Genomic DNA, 12,371 nt, shown 5'->3' on the forward strand with positions numbered 1-12,371 from the left:
CCATGTCTGCAGGGCTGGAGTGCTTTCATATCTCTCAGTTACCTTGAGCATATATTTAGTGCAAGTTAGATGATTAGGAAAACTACGAAATTTATTTATGAAGGGGACAGAAGTCAAAGAGACTCGTGTTCCTATCTGCCTACCCTTGGATCAGACCCAAGAGGCTTCCTCCATGCAGGAGTGGGCTGATGATCTGCTGGCAGTGCTCTCGCTGCCACAGGACTATGGACCCGGCTGCTGCCGTTGTGGGTGGCAGTCTGCTTGGGGCTTCATGCTTCCCCTGAAAGCAAACCCACTGCTGGGTCCTATAAGAAGCAAACCCCTTCTCCAAGCGTTATAGATCCTTAGCTTATGCAGGAAGCAGCTTTTGAGATTCCTGCAACACCTTTTTGGTAACACTGGTGCCCCTCAGAGAGACCAGGTTTAGCCATCTCCTGACCTGACAGCAAGCAGAAGCTGTTAGCAACTTCTTTATGCTTAACTAAACTACAAACAGCCCCATGGAGATACTCTTACATCTTAAAATATGAATGTTCAAAGCTTCAGTTCAATAATGCACCAATCTAATGCGAGGGGTCCTAACCCTGAGTCAAAAATGCTGTGGCCTACCTGATGCAAAACATTCAGCGTAAACTTGCTCTGTCATTTCCAATTTGCTCAAGAGTTTTGGGGTTAACTCTGCACGAGCAATCTTTTTGCTGGATCTGTTATGAAGTGTCAATGCAGTTCTACCTGTATGACAGCTCTGGTTGTGTCTGTCCACCCCTAGCCAGCATGAGCCTGGCAAAAAAAGTGTAAAGCTGATAGGGGCTCTGTGCTGTGCACGCTGAATGCAACTGTGTGTCCATGTCTCATCCACTGCCAGCACGTCCTTCTGAGTGACCCAGCACTTCGCTGATCTAGCATTAACAGCAGTGGGATCTGGACTATGAAGCCTTTCCATGAATTTAACTTTCAGATGGATGTGGAAATTGGCACTTGTTCTCTTTTTGCAAGCATTGAGACATCGCTGGGCCTGGATTGAGACCAGACATGACAGCAATCGACCATGTTAAGACGACAGAGGTCTTGGGGTGACTGACCACATGCCCCAGGCTCTGAAGGATGCCAAATTTCAGTGGAGTTACTGTGCCTGAGGAGAGAGATATTTATACAGTGGGAATGCATCTACCTAACCCTAAATACACGAAAGTTAAGTTCAGGTGTTATGAACGGCTTGTAGGTGCTCTGACTGTCCTTGTGCCTGACCTGCTGGGGACTGTAATGTATATACATTTATCTCCCTAGATCTTTGCTTTGGCCGGTGTGTGAGGCTGCAATGCAGGGAAAGTGTCTGACATCTGAGTGATAACGGTGGAAGGTGATCTCAGGCTACTGCCACTCTTGGTGTGCGGATGAAAACATGGCCCGAACTACATGGTCTCAGCTGGTTGCACATGCACAGCTGCAGCGGGCACTTGCTAACAGCATCCCCGCTGTACCCTCAGCGGCAGCCCAGGCCTGGATGAGATCCATTTAGCGTGTTGATTTTTTCTCTTGTTCTGAGCAGACCCATCTGGAGGAAATTCAATGTAAATAAAACTTGGATAAGAAAGAGAAATGAAATTTGGGGGGTTTTCCTTCCCTGGATCTGAGCGGTGGCTGAAAGAGGAAGCAGTTGCAGCTCACGGCTGTTTTCACAGCTCACTCGGAGGCAGCTGTGGGCAACTCTTACAGTCAAACGCTTCAGAAACCTGTGTCTAAATGTTGGAGCAGCTTGAGCCCCCTCACTCCAGAAATCCCTTCTCCAAGAAGGAAGGGGAGGATAAGGAGGATAAGGAAGAGTGAGCCAGCAGTTCCCAGGCGTGGTGGATTCTCGCGGTGCAGCAGTGATCTGTGATGAGGGTGCAATAGCATATGGGTTTTGAAGGACGTAAACTGCAAACAGCTGGTGCCTCCTCCCAGTGCAGTCGGCCGTGAGGGTCCTGGTTGCTCCTGGATGGCTGGCTCACGAAAGGGACTGCTTGGCATTTCTTTTTGGAGAGAGTTGCTTTGGGGTCCCTGGTGCTGCTGTCGTGACACCTAAGGTCAACATGTGCCTGTGTGGGGACCTGGGTTCAGAAACATCTCCTCTGTTAGCAAGCTTTTCCGACAGCTCGTGATAGAGAGCACTGCTCTAAATTAGCTGAGAGGTGCAGGGACACAAAAGGCCGTGGCTGGCCGCAGGTGTCTGCAGACCCTTCCTTACAGAGAGCTGAGGGGCGACTCTGGATCTGCAGAGAGAGGTGAGCTCAGTGCCTGGTTCCCCGTATGGCATGGCCAGTGCATGTCTGTGGCTGCTGTCCCCACCGCCATGGTGCTTAATCCCTTCCTGCGGGAGCTGGGAAGGCCCTTGCAGTTGGGGTGCATGGTGAGTCCTGTCCTCCCCTGGGACCCCATCGTCACGGTCGCTCCAGAGGGCCAAAACACAAGCATCTTTCTGCCTCAGCTTATGTGACTTGTCCTACATGGGCACATGCCATGCATGGGGTTGTACCACCTGGTGCAGCTGCAGAGCCCAATGCCCCGTCCCTCCTGTGGCACTGAGAAATGGGCAGAGGACGTCTGGGAAATGCACTTGCCCCATGTACATTTAGTCAATTTGGGATGTAACAGCGCCCGCTAACTTCCTCGGGGGCAGTGGCGGCCTGCCTGGACGGGCCATCATCCCCATCTCACCGCTGTCGGCGGGGGCTGTAAGGTCGCTGCCGCCTCTCGGCCCCCTCTCCGCYGCTTTGCAGCTAGGTGGACTACAAGTGAGCTAGCAACATCTTCAGCAGCTCACCGGCGCCTGGTAACCACTGAAAGAGCCGGGAAGCAATCGTGCGCGCGCCCGCAGCCAGCGGCAGAATGCTGCCCGTTTCATACCCACGCTGCGTCGCAGTTTCCTACACGCTGCTCGTAAAAAGCAGGGCGAGCGACGAGACGCCGGAAACCTTTTATAGTGCCATCCACTGCGGATGCAAAGAGCTCAGGTTTAAGTGCCAAGGTCTATATCTGATTACATACGGTTTCGCAGGGACGCAGTCTCAGTTCAGATCAGATAAGCAGCAAATTTGACTCGCGCAGAGGTGTGCGGTGGCTGGGTTTCGAAAGCGGACCTAGTTCTGATAATCACTCCTCTCGGTCACACATGCAGCTATTTAAAACCACGCAATCAAAAGAGTTCTGCGCAGCCATGAGGTATTTCTTATTTGCCTTGTGGCAGTGAACGCTCAGACCTGACAAGTAAATACCTCTTTTGGTAGTTTTCCATTTTTCAGCAGTAAAATCTCAGCTATTCCCCAGGGCCTCAGAATAGCTAATCCTMAAATCCAAGGTTTCGATTACCACCCACCATGCCTGTTAGTAGTGGTAACAGTGAATATTTGGGCAGAGGGGTGGAGTTTTACATCTTGGACAGATTTTTTCTGCCCAGTGGTGTCAGCCATGCATCTGCTGTGCAGTTAACCCACTGGGAAAGTGTCCCTGTCACTGGAAGAAACACCCAAGCACAACGAATCTCTGTCTTTTCCTGCAGTGGTGGCCCGAGCACTTGGCAGGTGGTTCGTGCCCCGTGTCGTGGCTGCCGAGGACGCGCGCTCCTCCGGGCCTTGTCCATGCTCACGTGGTGGGATGGGAAGGGGGGACACACAGCTTGTGTGTGACTACAGGGAGAGCCACATCCCCCCAGCTGCCCTGGGCCGCCAGATGTCTGCTTCTCCCTCCTCCGTCCACATTTTCCATCGGGAAACATTGTCTGGAYGGAGAGGAATTTGGCTGCCCGCCTAGGATTTCTCAGCATGGGGCAGCCCAGGTGATGCTGTGACCAACCTGCGTGGTGCTGGGAAAGCCTGGAGAAACGCTCCCAGGATGTACTCAGTGGGCTGGAGATGTGTTAGACCCGCAGCCAGCCTGCTTGCACATGGGGAAGCGTGTTCTGGATGTGCTGGGCTCATGGTGTGTAGTCTCATACTTCCATCCTGAATTAGCTGCCAGGAGAAAAGCCCAGGCCTGTAAAGTGCCCCTTTTCTGGCCAGAGAACAGTGTTAGGCTGGTGCTGAGCCTTCAGAAATTGTCACTCTTCCTTCTCGGCCTTTGTACCGTGAGCCTATATGGTTCCTTCCCTAATCCTAGGGGAGTAGAAGCAACTTGTGCTGCTGTGCTAAGGCACAAAGCTCCCGAAGCAACTGAATGAGTCGGCAGGTGGAGATGGAGGTTTGAACCTGGCATTTCTGGGGAGAAGGCAATGACTTTGACAGGGGCAAACCTCTGGGGAACTGCCAAAGGGGAGTTTAAAGCAGTAGCTGGGTGATGCACTCCGCCCCACTCATGCGAGGCCAGCACGGGAATGTATTTCAGGTATTCAGGGAGAGGCATCTTACTAGTCCAATTCAGAGGCCCAGCAAGTTAATGGACTGGGGCAAAGCCAAGAAAACAAAATATTCCTCCTGTTACCTGTTTAGGCCTCCCTCATTCTGTCTTGAGGCAACTGTGACACTTGCAACATCCACTGAAATGTTGGTTTTATTTTGCCAGACATGTTAGGCTGATCCCTTGGTGCCAAGCTGACTCATAAATCACTGTATAATTTGATGCAGGACACAGAGGAGCAGTATGCGGTGCCACGAGGGCGATTCATGCTTGCTGCCACGCGGGGTCAGGCAGCAAACCCTGCACAGCAAGGGGCAGAGCCTCCGGTGGGGGGAGAGGAGCCCGCGGAGAAGGTAAAATGCACGAAAGGACAAAAAACAGATGATGAGAGCAATCTGGGAACCTTCACTATCTGTCTGTGCCCCTAGCATCTATCTTTTAAGGTATATGCTTTATAGCAGGAGCCAAAATTTTTCTTATCAAACACACCGAGCTGATGATGCTGACAGCAGAGCCAGAGCTCAGACGTGTTCTCACCCGTCAGGGCCCTGAGGCCTTGCTCCAGCTCACGCTGTGCCAAAACAAACTCTGCATTAAATGTCTGGACACACCAGTGGGCTCTCACCACCGTCTGTGACATTTCTGGAAAGCTGATGGTGGATTTATCGGAGAGAAAGGAGGGAAGTTGGGGGCTATCCCTGTACCATGGGGTATGGTTGCTCCCATGAGTTTCCTCCTCTTCCCCCACTCAGACTGGAACCATCTCCCCCATGGAGCTTTCCTTGTCCATCCATGTCACTTCCCCCTGCCCCTGCCTGACTCACAGGGCTGCAGGCCTGTATGAGGGTGCACATTTGGAAAAGGTATGATACTGGTATGAGGAATCCAGCAATATAAACAGGAAACCATTCCACGAGACACCCCCAGCAATTAACCAAGGTTTCAGAGCCAAGATACCGTTGCTTCACCCCACGCAGGTGGAGAGGTGCTATATCCGTTCGTAATGGGGACAAATTGGGTGGGAACCCTGTTGTTCCACGGCTGCCTGCACAGCTGAGCGCTGCCTGTCCCAGAGCTGGGGGAGACGTGCAACTGCGTGCCTTGAACCTCACGCCACGCAGAGTCACCACGCGACACAGTGCCAAGCTTTTCAGCAGGGTCACGGAGGGGCTTTGCCTTTGCCAGCCGTAAACTCCTAAAAGCAAATGCTAGTATGAGTTAGATTCCTGGCAAATTCAAAGGAGAAAGGTTGACTTGCCAAGCTATTCATTCTGTTCAAAGCAAAGTAATTCAACTTGTTTGAGTTGTATCTACTATTAGTGGACCTATTCCAGAATGACAGAGGAGGAGATGAAAAACAGTGCCTCCATTTTAATAACTAATTAAATGGGTTAACTCAGCCAAGGATTGCTGCTGTATAACAGAAGCCAAAATCTGAAAAAAAAAAGAAAAAGTGGTAGCTATTGCCCAGAGCCTTGACAGCGAATGAATGATAGAAGAAAAACATCCGTCCCTTAGAATGAGGTCAGATAAAGGCTGATATCCCTGGACAGACCCTCTTCCAGATTGAGGTAAACCTCTCTAAACTGGAAAATTAAAATGTTGCTTTTGGACCTCTGCCTCTTAGTCCTAGATAAGCTGGCCAGCAAGGTGGCAGATGGTGAATCTGAAGTGTTGTTAAGGCATATGGCTTTGTGTGGGCTTCAGTTGCCCTGGGTTAACACAAACCAGGGAGGCTGGTGTGCTGGTATGAGAGCAGCCAAACAGCTCCAGGCTGGATCCAACATTTCTTGTGATGTTACTGGCTTATTAAATCATTGACTGAGTTGACAGCTCTCTTGGCTTCCTCATAGATTTGCCTGAAAAAAGTGGCTTAATTGCTGGCCTTGAAACAGGCTGTGAGCACAGCATGTTTGGGGTGTTCAATTATCAACACATTTATCTGGGAAAACCAGGCCTTTTCCCTCAACGTGTTAGGCCATCACATGGACTAGGTGCTAGGTGATTTGCATGTGCACATTGTAGTCTGCAGCTTGTCTGGTCACTGAGGAAGGACTTGGTGCCACCTCTGGGTCAGACAGCAGGGGCTTTTGAAAGAGGATAGTGGGGAGTGGGAAATAAATCCAAACTTACTGCAGGCAGGATTGAGGTACAAGAAGACGACAAGCTCATGCCTTTATGGGCTAAGCAGCCTTGTCAGCTAGGATCTGTCACCCTGTCCTGCTTCTGGGAGCGGAGTGAGGGCCAGGACCATGTCTTCACTACGTGTTGGCCCACTGATGGCCCTGTTGGGAAGGGAGGACACACCATGCAGCCAGCAGCAGGCATATCTACTGTTCTCGTGTGCCTTCAGAGTCACAGTGTCCTTTGTGCACTCCAGTGGACACTCCTCCATGCACACTTTACACCCCTCAGGTAGGCTTGCCAACGAGCAAAGGAAGAGGGGGAGAGCAGGGAGAACAACCTGCCTTTGCGAGCCGTGGGGATTCATAAAGCTGACCACAGACCACTTGCAGGCCACCATGTCCCACGGTCTCTCTACTTGTCCCTGCTGTCACAGGCTGTTCTCACACTGCTCACTGGAGACCCCAGCAGAGAGGGAACTGCTTGAGCACGTGGCAGGAAGTTGAATTTCTGCCTGACCACTGCTAGGGCAGTCCCACACTGCTCAAGCCAGTGCCTGCTGGATGCACCCCTCCATGGCTCGGTATCTGCCAGCCGGGGCCAAGCTGGAAGAGCTGGTCTCTGCTGCTCCTGCACTGTCCCTGGCTCTTTGTGCTGGGGCCAGCACTCCTGGATCTTGATCTGCAGGCCTGGGAAGCAATCTGTGAAGTGGATTTGTGACCAGCCTCTGCTTGCCCGTGCTTTAGAGGTTGGGAATAGGACCTTGAAACCACCCAGTGAGTTCTAGCAGGGGGAAACTCAGTAGGGCTGTCTGGAAGGGGCAGAGCTCAGATCTGTAGGCAAACAAGCTGTAGGAGCCCAAAGCTGTAGAAAACCAGCTTTGTCTCATGGACGGGTGAACCAGGAGCCTTGCGCCCTCATGTGCGTGTGGCTTTCAGCTGGAAAAACTCCTTACGAGAGAGGTTGGCAGATCTGCCAGAAGAATGCAACTAAACTCTCTCCAGAGGCAAACTCTCATCAGCTTTGGAGATCAGATTTAGAAGCAAAGATTGGATGACTTGGTAAAAGCAGGCCTTGTCCATCTATAGGACTGTACTTAAAAAGAAACAGGGTGCCATGAGCGTTTGCTTTCCATGGATGCAAAGGAGGTTTGCTCAGAAGGGGTGACGTCACCTCTTGGATCAAGGCCCATGTGCTGCTTATGTCAAGTTTAAAAAGGATTTAAGGGCTCCACAGCCCTTGACTTGGCCCTCTGCACATGGGTGAGTTCATTACAAGGTCAGTTCAAAGCAGCAGAAATGTCTGGACACAGCTTCCCCCATCACAGCACATGTCTGTCTGTGGCTAAGCAAGTCTAGGACAGGCGGACTGCCGAGCTTGGTGCGTCTGCTGGGTGACACTTCCCTTGCATCTGCTCTGTTCGTTGGGGAATTCTCTCATCTGGGTTTTGTGATGTCTGATGGATGYGATCTCACCCTGCACATTTCCTCTGGCAGAGGGGACATCCCTCCTTCAGCTGGAAGTCTATTTTCACAAAATTTATACAGACTTTATTATTCGGGTTACCTTTGCTCCACTGTTAACTTTGGCTGAAATTGATCAATACTGTGGTCCAAGGTTACTATGGAGGGGAGCAGAGGGRCACTAGGAGATACTCACATGTCTGTTCACATGTGCAGAGTGGCTGCGTAAGACTTTTCTCCCTCAGAAATCAGRCTGGAAGAGTAGAGCCTGGTGCTTGCGTGCATCCCACTGGTGAAGGGTTGCTTGGCCTCAGAGAGGGCCAGGCCAGGAGACTCCCAGCTGCAGAGGCCATGAAAAGAGCAGGCGGTGAGGTCATCCCACACAGGTTTGCAACCAGGATTGTGCAGCAAGCACGGCTGAATTGGGTGGGAAAAAAATCACCTCAGCTGGTGCATTTGACAGCAAACTCATTTTTCTCTGACAGGTTCCTCAGGCAAATCTGGAACAACCCAGAAAGGATGAGCTGGGCACAGTTTATGTTTAAAGTGGGCAGTCATCCTTCCAGGGATAGTGTATCATTTCTCTCTGTGGGCACAGCTGCCAGGCAGAGCAATAAATCTTTCTGCTGCAAGTACTCGGTGCAGATCTGAATCTACCTTCCCTACCTTCTGCAGACCTCTCTGCTGTTCGGCAGCTCTAACTCTGCTGCCAGCCTGCTCACCCGACTGCGGAGCCTTTTCAGTCTGCTCAGACCCAGCTGCCTCGGATCAGATTTGCTCCTGCTGGTTTGGGGGAAGAGGCAGAGATAAAACGACTCCCTGCAGGAAGCTGCAAAAATTTACCTATGAGATGAACCTGATCTGCACTCGGCGGAGATCAGGCTGTGCTCTTCTCTCTGTGAGGAATTAGTAGCAATCATTTCTGACCCACGCGTATTTACCAGCAGAGCACCCGGCACAGCTCAGTTGCTATGGCAAGCTGCAGCACCGCGAGCCGGCCTCAGCCCCGGCACAGCCCCGAGCTGCGCTGGGAGGCCGATGGGCTGCCACACGGACACTGCTCCCGAAAGGGTGTAGGAAAATAATTCATTGCTGGGAGCCACGTGTGAATTTCTATTGCAAAATGATCAACTGTGTTTTCATTGCAGTGCTTGGGACCCGCAGAAGTGGGGCTTGCTCCATCATGTCTTCTCCWGACCTCGAGGCTGTTAAGATAACGGTTTCTTTGCTCTTATCTCGGCTGATACTATCATTTGTTCCTCCTATTCCCTCAGATGAATGTCTAAGAAGAATGTCATGTGGTAAAAACTCCCGAAGGAGCAAAACTGTCTTGCCAGCCCTGCTGCCTGCAGGCTCCGTGTGATCCTTGATCTCCGATCTGGGCAGGAAAGGGGTCAGAAATTGCTGCTTCTCTTCTTTTTAAAGCATCTTTGATCCAAAAAAAGCATGAATGGTATCCTGTMCTTTGATCTTTACATGAAGCAGGGTGAAGGACGATCTCACTTTAGTTTAAACTAGTCCTAGCATAAAGCACTACGCTGAACTCGGGCAATATAAGCCGCTCCTGTGTGACCGTGGGCTGTGTCCCACGTGTGCACCAGTTCCCTGGGCACGCTGGGGATGGCCACAGAAGTGGTCGTCATGGGCTGGGAGCTGTCCAGGACGTGGTCTCTGTTCCTGGGTGTGCAGGGCAGCGAGGGTCTCAGCTGGGACTGTGGCACAGTGACAGAAGCCACAGTGCAGGGAACGAAGGCAGAGGGGGGCCTGCAAATGCAATTTTTTTCCTTCTTCCTAGACTCTGCCTATTTCTAGATGCCAAAAGCCAGGCTCTCTAAAAACCTGATGTCTGAAGCTTTCTTCAGAGAAATGTGCCCATCCACGTGCGCCCAGTTTCCATGAGCTTGTACTGAGAATTAKATATCTGGGTTGCTGCCTATTCTGCTATTCCTTAACAGTTACACGTATGTGCCTATGTRCACACAAACACACCCATGTGCAGGCACATTCCTTTTCCCGTTGCATTTAGGATTTTTCCTTATGTGTTGACATTTTACTGAGCTCTGATGCTTGTTTGCATTAAATTATTTCGGTTCCGTGCCCCAATTCTGATCTTGCATTGGCTTTGGGTTGTGCAAGCCTGTAATCTCCCTGCTGATTTACAGTCATGAATGCAAGCCTGGAGTCAAACCTCTCTCTCAGAGTCTCTGAGGGGTGCCCCTTGCTGCYTCTACAAGCGCTTGCGAGGAAACCTCTCTTTTTAACCATCATTAAGTCCTCTGGTTGAGCAAATGGCCCCTAGAGAGGAAGCCTGAGCTAGTCTATGAATTAGTTAGTAGGAAATAGTCTAAGGAGTGACCTTCCTCTCCTCCTCCCAGAGCTTGGGCTGTGACCTGGCTGACACACAGACATCAGAGACATGTAGACACCTGGCCAGACTCCTTCCCAATGCCRACAGCTCCTCTTCTCCCCCAGCTCCAGCTTGCCATCACTTTTCAAATAGCATAATGTTAKGAAGTAACCAGAACCAGTCTAACTCCAGAACCAAGGTCTAGGATGGAGAAAATGCAACACAGCTTTCTGCTGATTGAAGAGATGAATCATTTGAGCTATTCCATTCTATTTTCATCTTAATATAAGGTGGYGAGTGAGCCTTATAATTCCCATTTTAAAAGACACCTCTGCAGTTAAAAAACTAGATTGCAGGTTCATTATATAAACTTCTCTCTTACTGCTGTTTTCCTGCACACCATGATCACTTGGAGTACACATCCAAGACAAGCAAGTCAATAATGGAAATATTATGTCTGTTCCCTGAGCATATTGTGTGAAAGGCGGGTGAGGGAGGGAAAAAGGTGGACAATTTTACTCTTCATTACCTGCCTAATGATCAATAAAGTCTCATCAGATGCTACAGCAATGCTCAAACATACCAAGCAGATGGGCTAAAAGCGTGTTTTCTATGCTGTAGGATTTTGGAGTTACTTGACGTTTGGAGTCTATAACCCTCCTGTAACATGCCTGAGGTGAGACCCACATGGCCATCCTCTGGCCTCTTGATACTAGCTGCATTGCAAAGGGAATAGATGTCCTAGAAGGCGATATTTTCACGCAGAAATGATGACAAACTCAGTTGCAATTTGTCTACAGAACTTTTAATGAACTATGGTGTAGAAATGAGCAGGGGGTGAATCTGCTGTGGAAGAGAGATGTTGGGGTCAGCCTGCGCCTCTGGAGAACAGTCAATGCAAGCTGCTGTTAGCTCGGCTCCATTTTTGGGAGGAGGACGGGAGGGCTGTGAAGGTCTCYGGGTGAACTGAAAGCCTGGGGATTCCCTACCCTGAGCCGCTCGTTTCAGGAAAGGAGAGCTGCTGCTGCACAGGCCTCTGCTCACGTCTGTCCCTCTTGGTTTGGCAGCTCTATCTGGGGCTCTCTGCATGCGAGCATATTGCTCCCACCAGGAAATGGATTGGAGCGAGAGCAGGGGACCGAGGAGCCGCATCCTCCAGCTGTAGCAACTGGCACCACCTTTGCAAATGAGGGGAAATCCCAGTCCTTGGTTACCTTGGCATTACCTCCAGTGAACCCCCTGCCACCCAGCTCGGGCAGGTGGCTCTGCTAATCCAGTGGGCTTTGGACCAAGGCCTTACAATGACAGGGCTGAGCCARGAGCAAATGCACACCAGCCCCTGCTGATTCGTCTGCAGTGCTGCTCCACTGAACATTTATCCTTGAATGTGTTTGAAGGAAGCAGATTCACTAAAGCTGGTCGCCTTGTCCCAGAGGCTGTTAGCTGCCTGTATTAGAAACCCTCCTGGGACTGGATCTATATATATATATCCTGTGCTTTGTGTAGATCCCTCACGTTTCTCCCTGGTGGATCACTTCAGATAGATGTGGGTTGTGTTCCCTTTGTGCTGGCTTTGTTCTTGGTTTGATAGCGGTAAAAATAGTAAAAGAAAAAGTGTACATGCAAATTGTCTTGTTTTTGAAGATACCTCCTTCTCAGCACACAGGATGGAGGTAAATGTAAATCCCCCAGTCCTGTTTGGAGAGGGGAAGAGCCCACTATGACACGGAGGGCTCATATCCTTGCAGCCCCCCACAGCACCTCTGGTAGATCCCTCAGTCACCACAAGTTCATCTCCAGAGATAATGAGATAAACAGGGTCTCTCTTCTTTTTAATTTGTAGATAGAGCCCTCTGAGATGAGACCTTTACGATGCAATCATGAAAAAAATGTCTACTGAGTCTCTACTGAGTCTCACAGCTTTATGCTCTGAACACGTCAGGAGGCTCCCGTTCACGCGTCGTTCCCCGCAGCCAGAGCAACGGCTCCTACTCCAGCCGGACACTACCACCTCACGCCTTGAGCACTGAGCACTGCACGGCCAGGGCTGTCCTCCTGCATTTCCA

The 12,371-nt window shown here is 50.7% G+C and overlaps 1 protein-coding gene across 1 annotated transcript in view; it reads left to right on the top strand.

The window, feature by feature from the left end:
- KATNAL1 (katanin catalytic subunit A1 like 1) overlaps positions 1 to 12,170 on the top strand; it is a 133,805-nt gene extending 121,635 nt beyond the window's left edge. Inside the window, exon 11 of the mRNA XM_085321823.1 lies at positions 12,149 to 12,170. Within this exon, the coding sequence (XP_085177949.1) occupies positions 12,149 to 12,152 (4 nt within the window). The 3' untranslated portion in view covers positions 12,153 to 12,170. The remainder of the gene's footprint in view (positions 1 to 12,148) is intronic.
- The last annotated feature ends 201 nt before the right edge of the window (positions 12,171 to 12,371 follow it).

Source organism: Rhea americana, unplaced genomic scaffold (genome assembly GCF_003343005.1).
Source record: "Rhea americana isolate MKP2758 unplaced genomic scaffold, rheAme1 scaffold_71, whole genome shotgun sequence".
Taxonomy (NCBI): Eukaryota; Metazoa; Chordata; class Aves; order Rheiformes; family Rheidae; genus Rhea; species Rhea americana.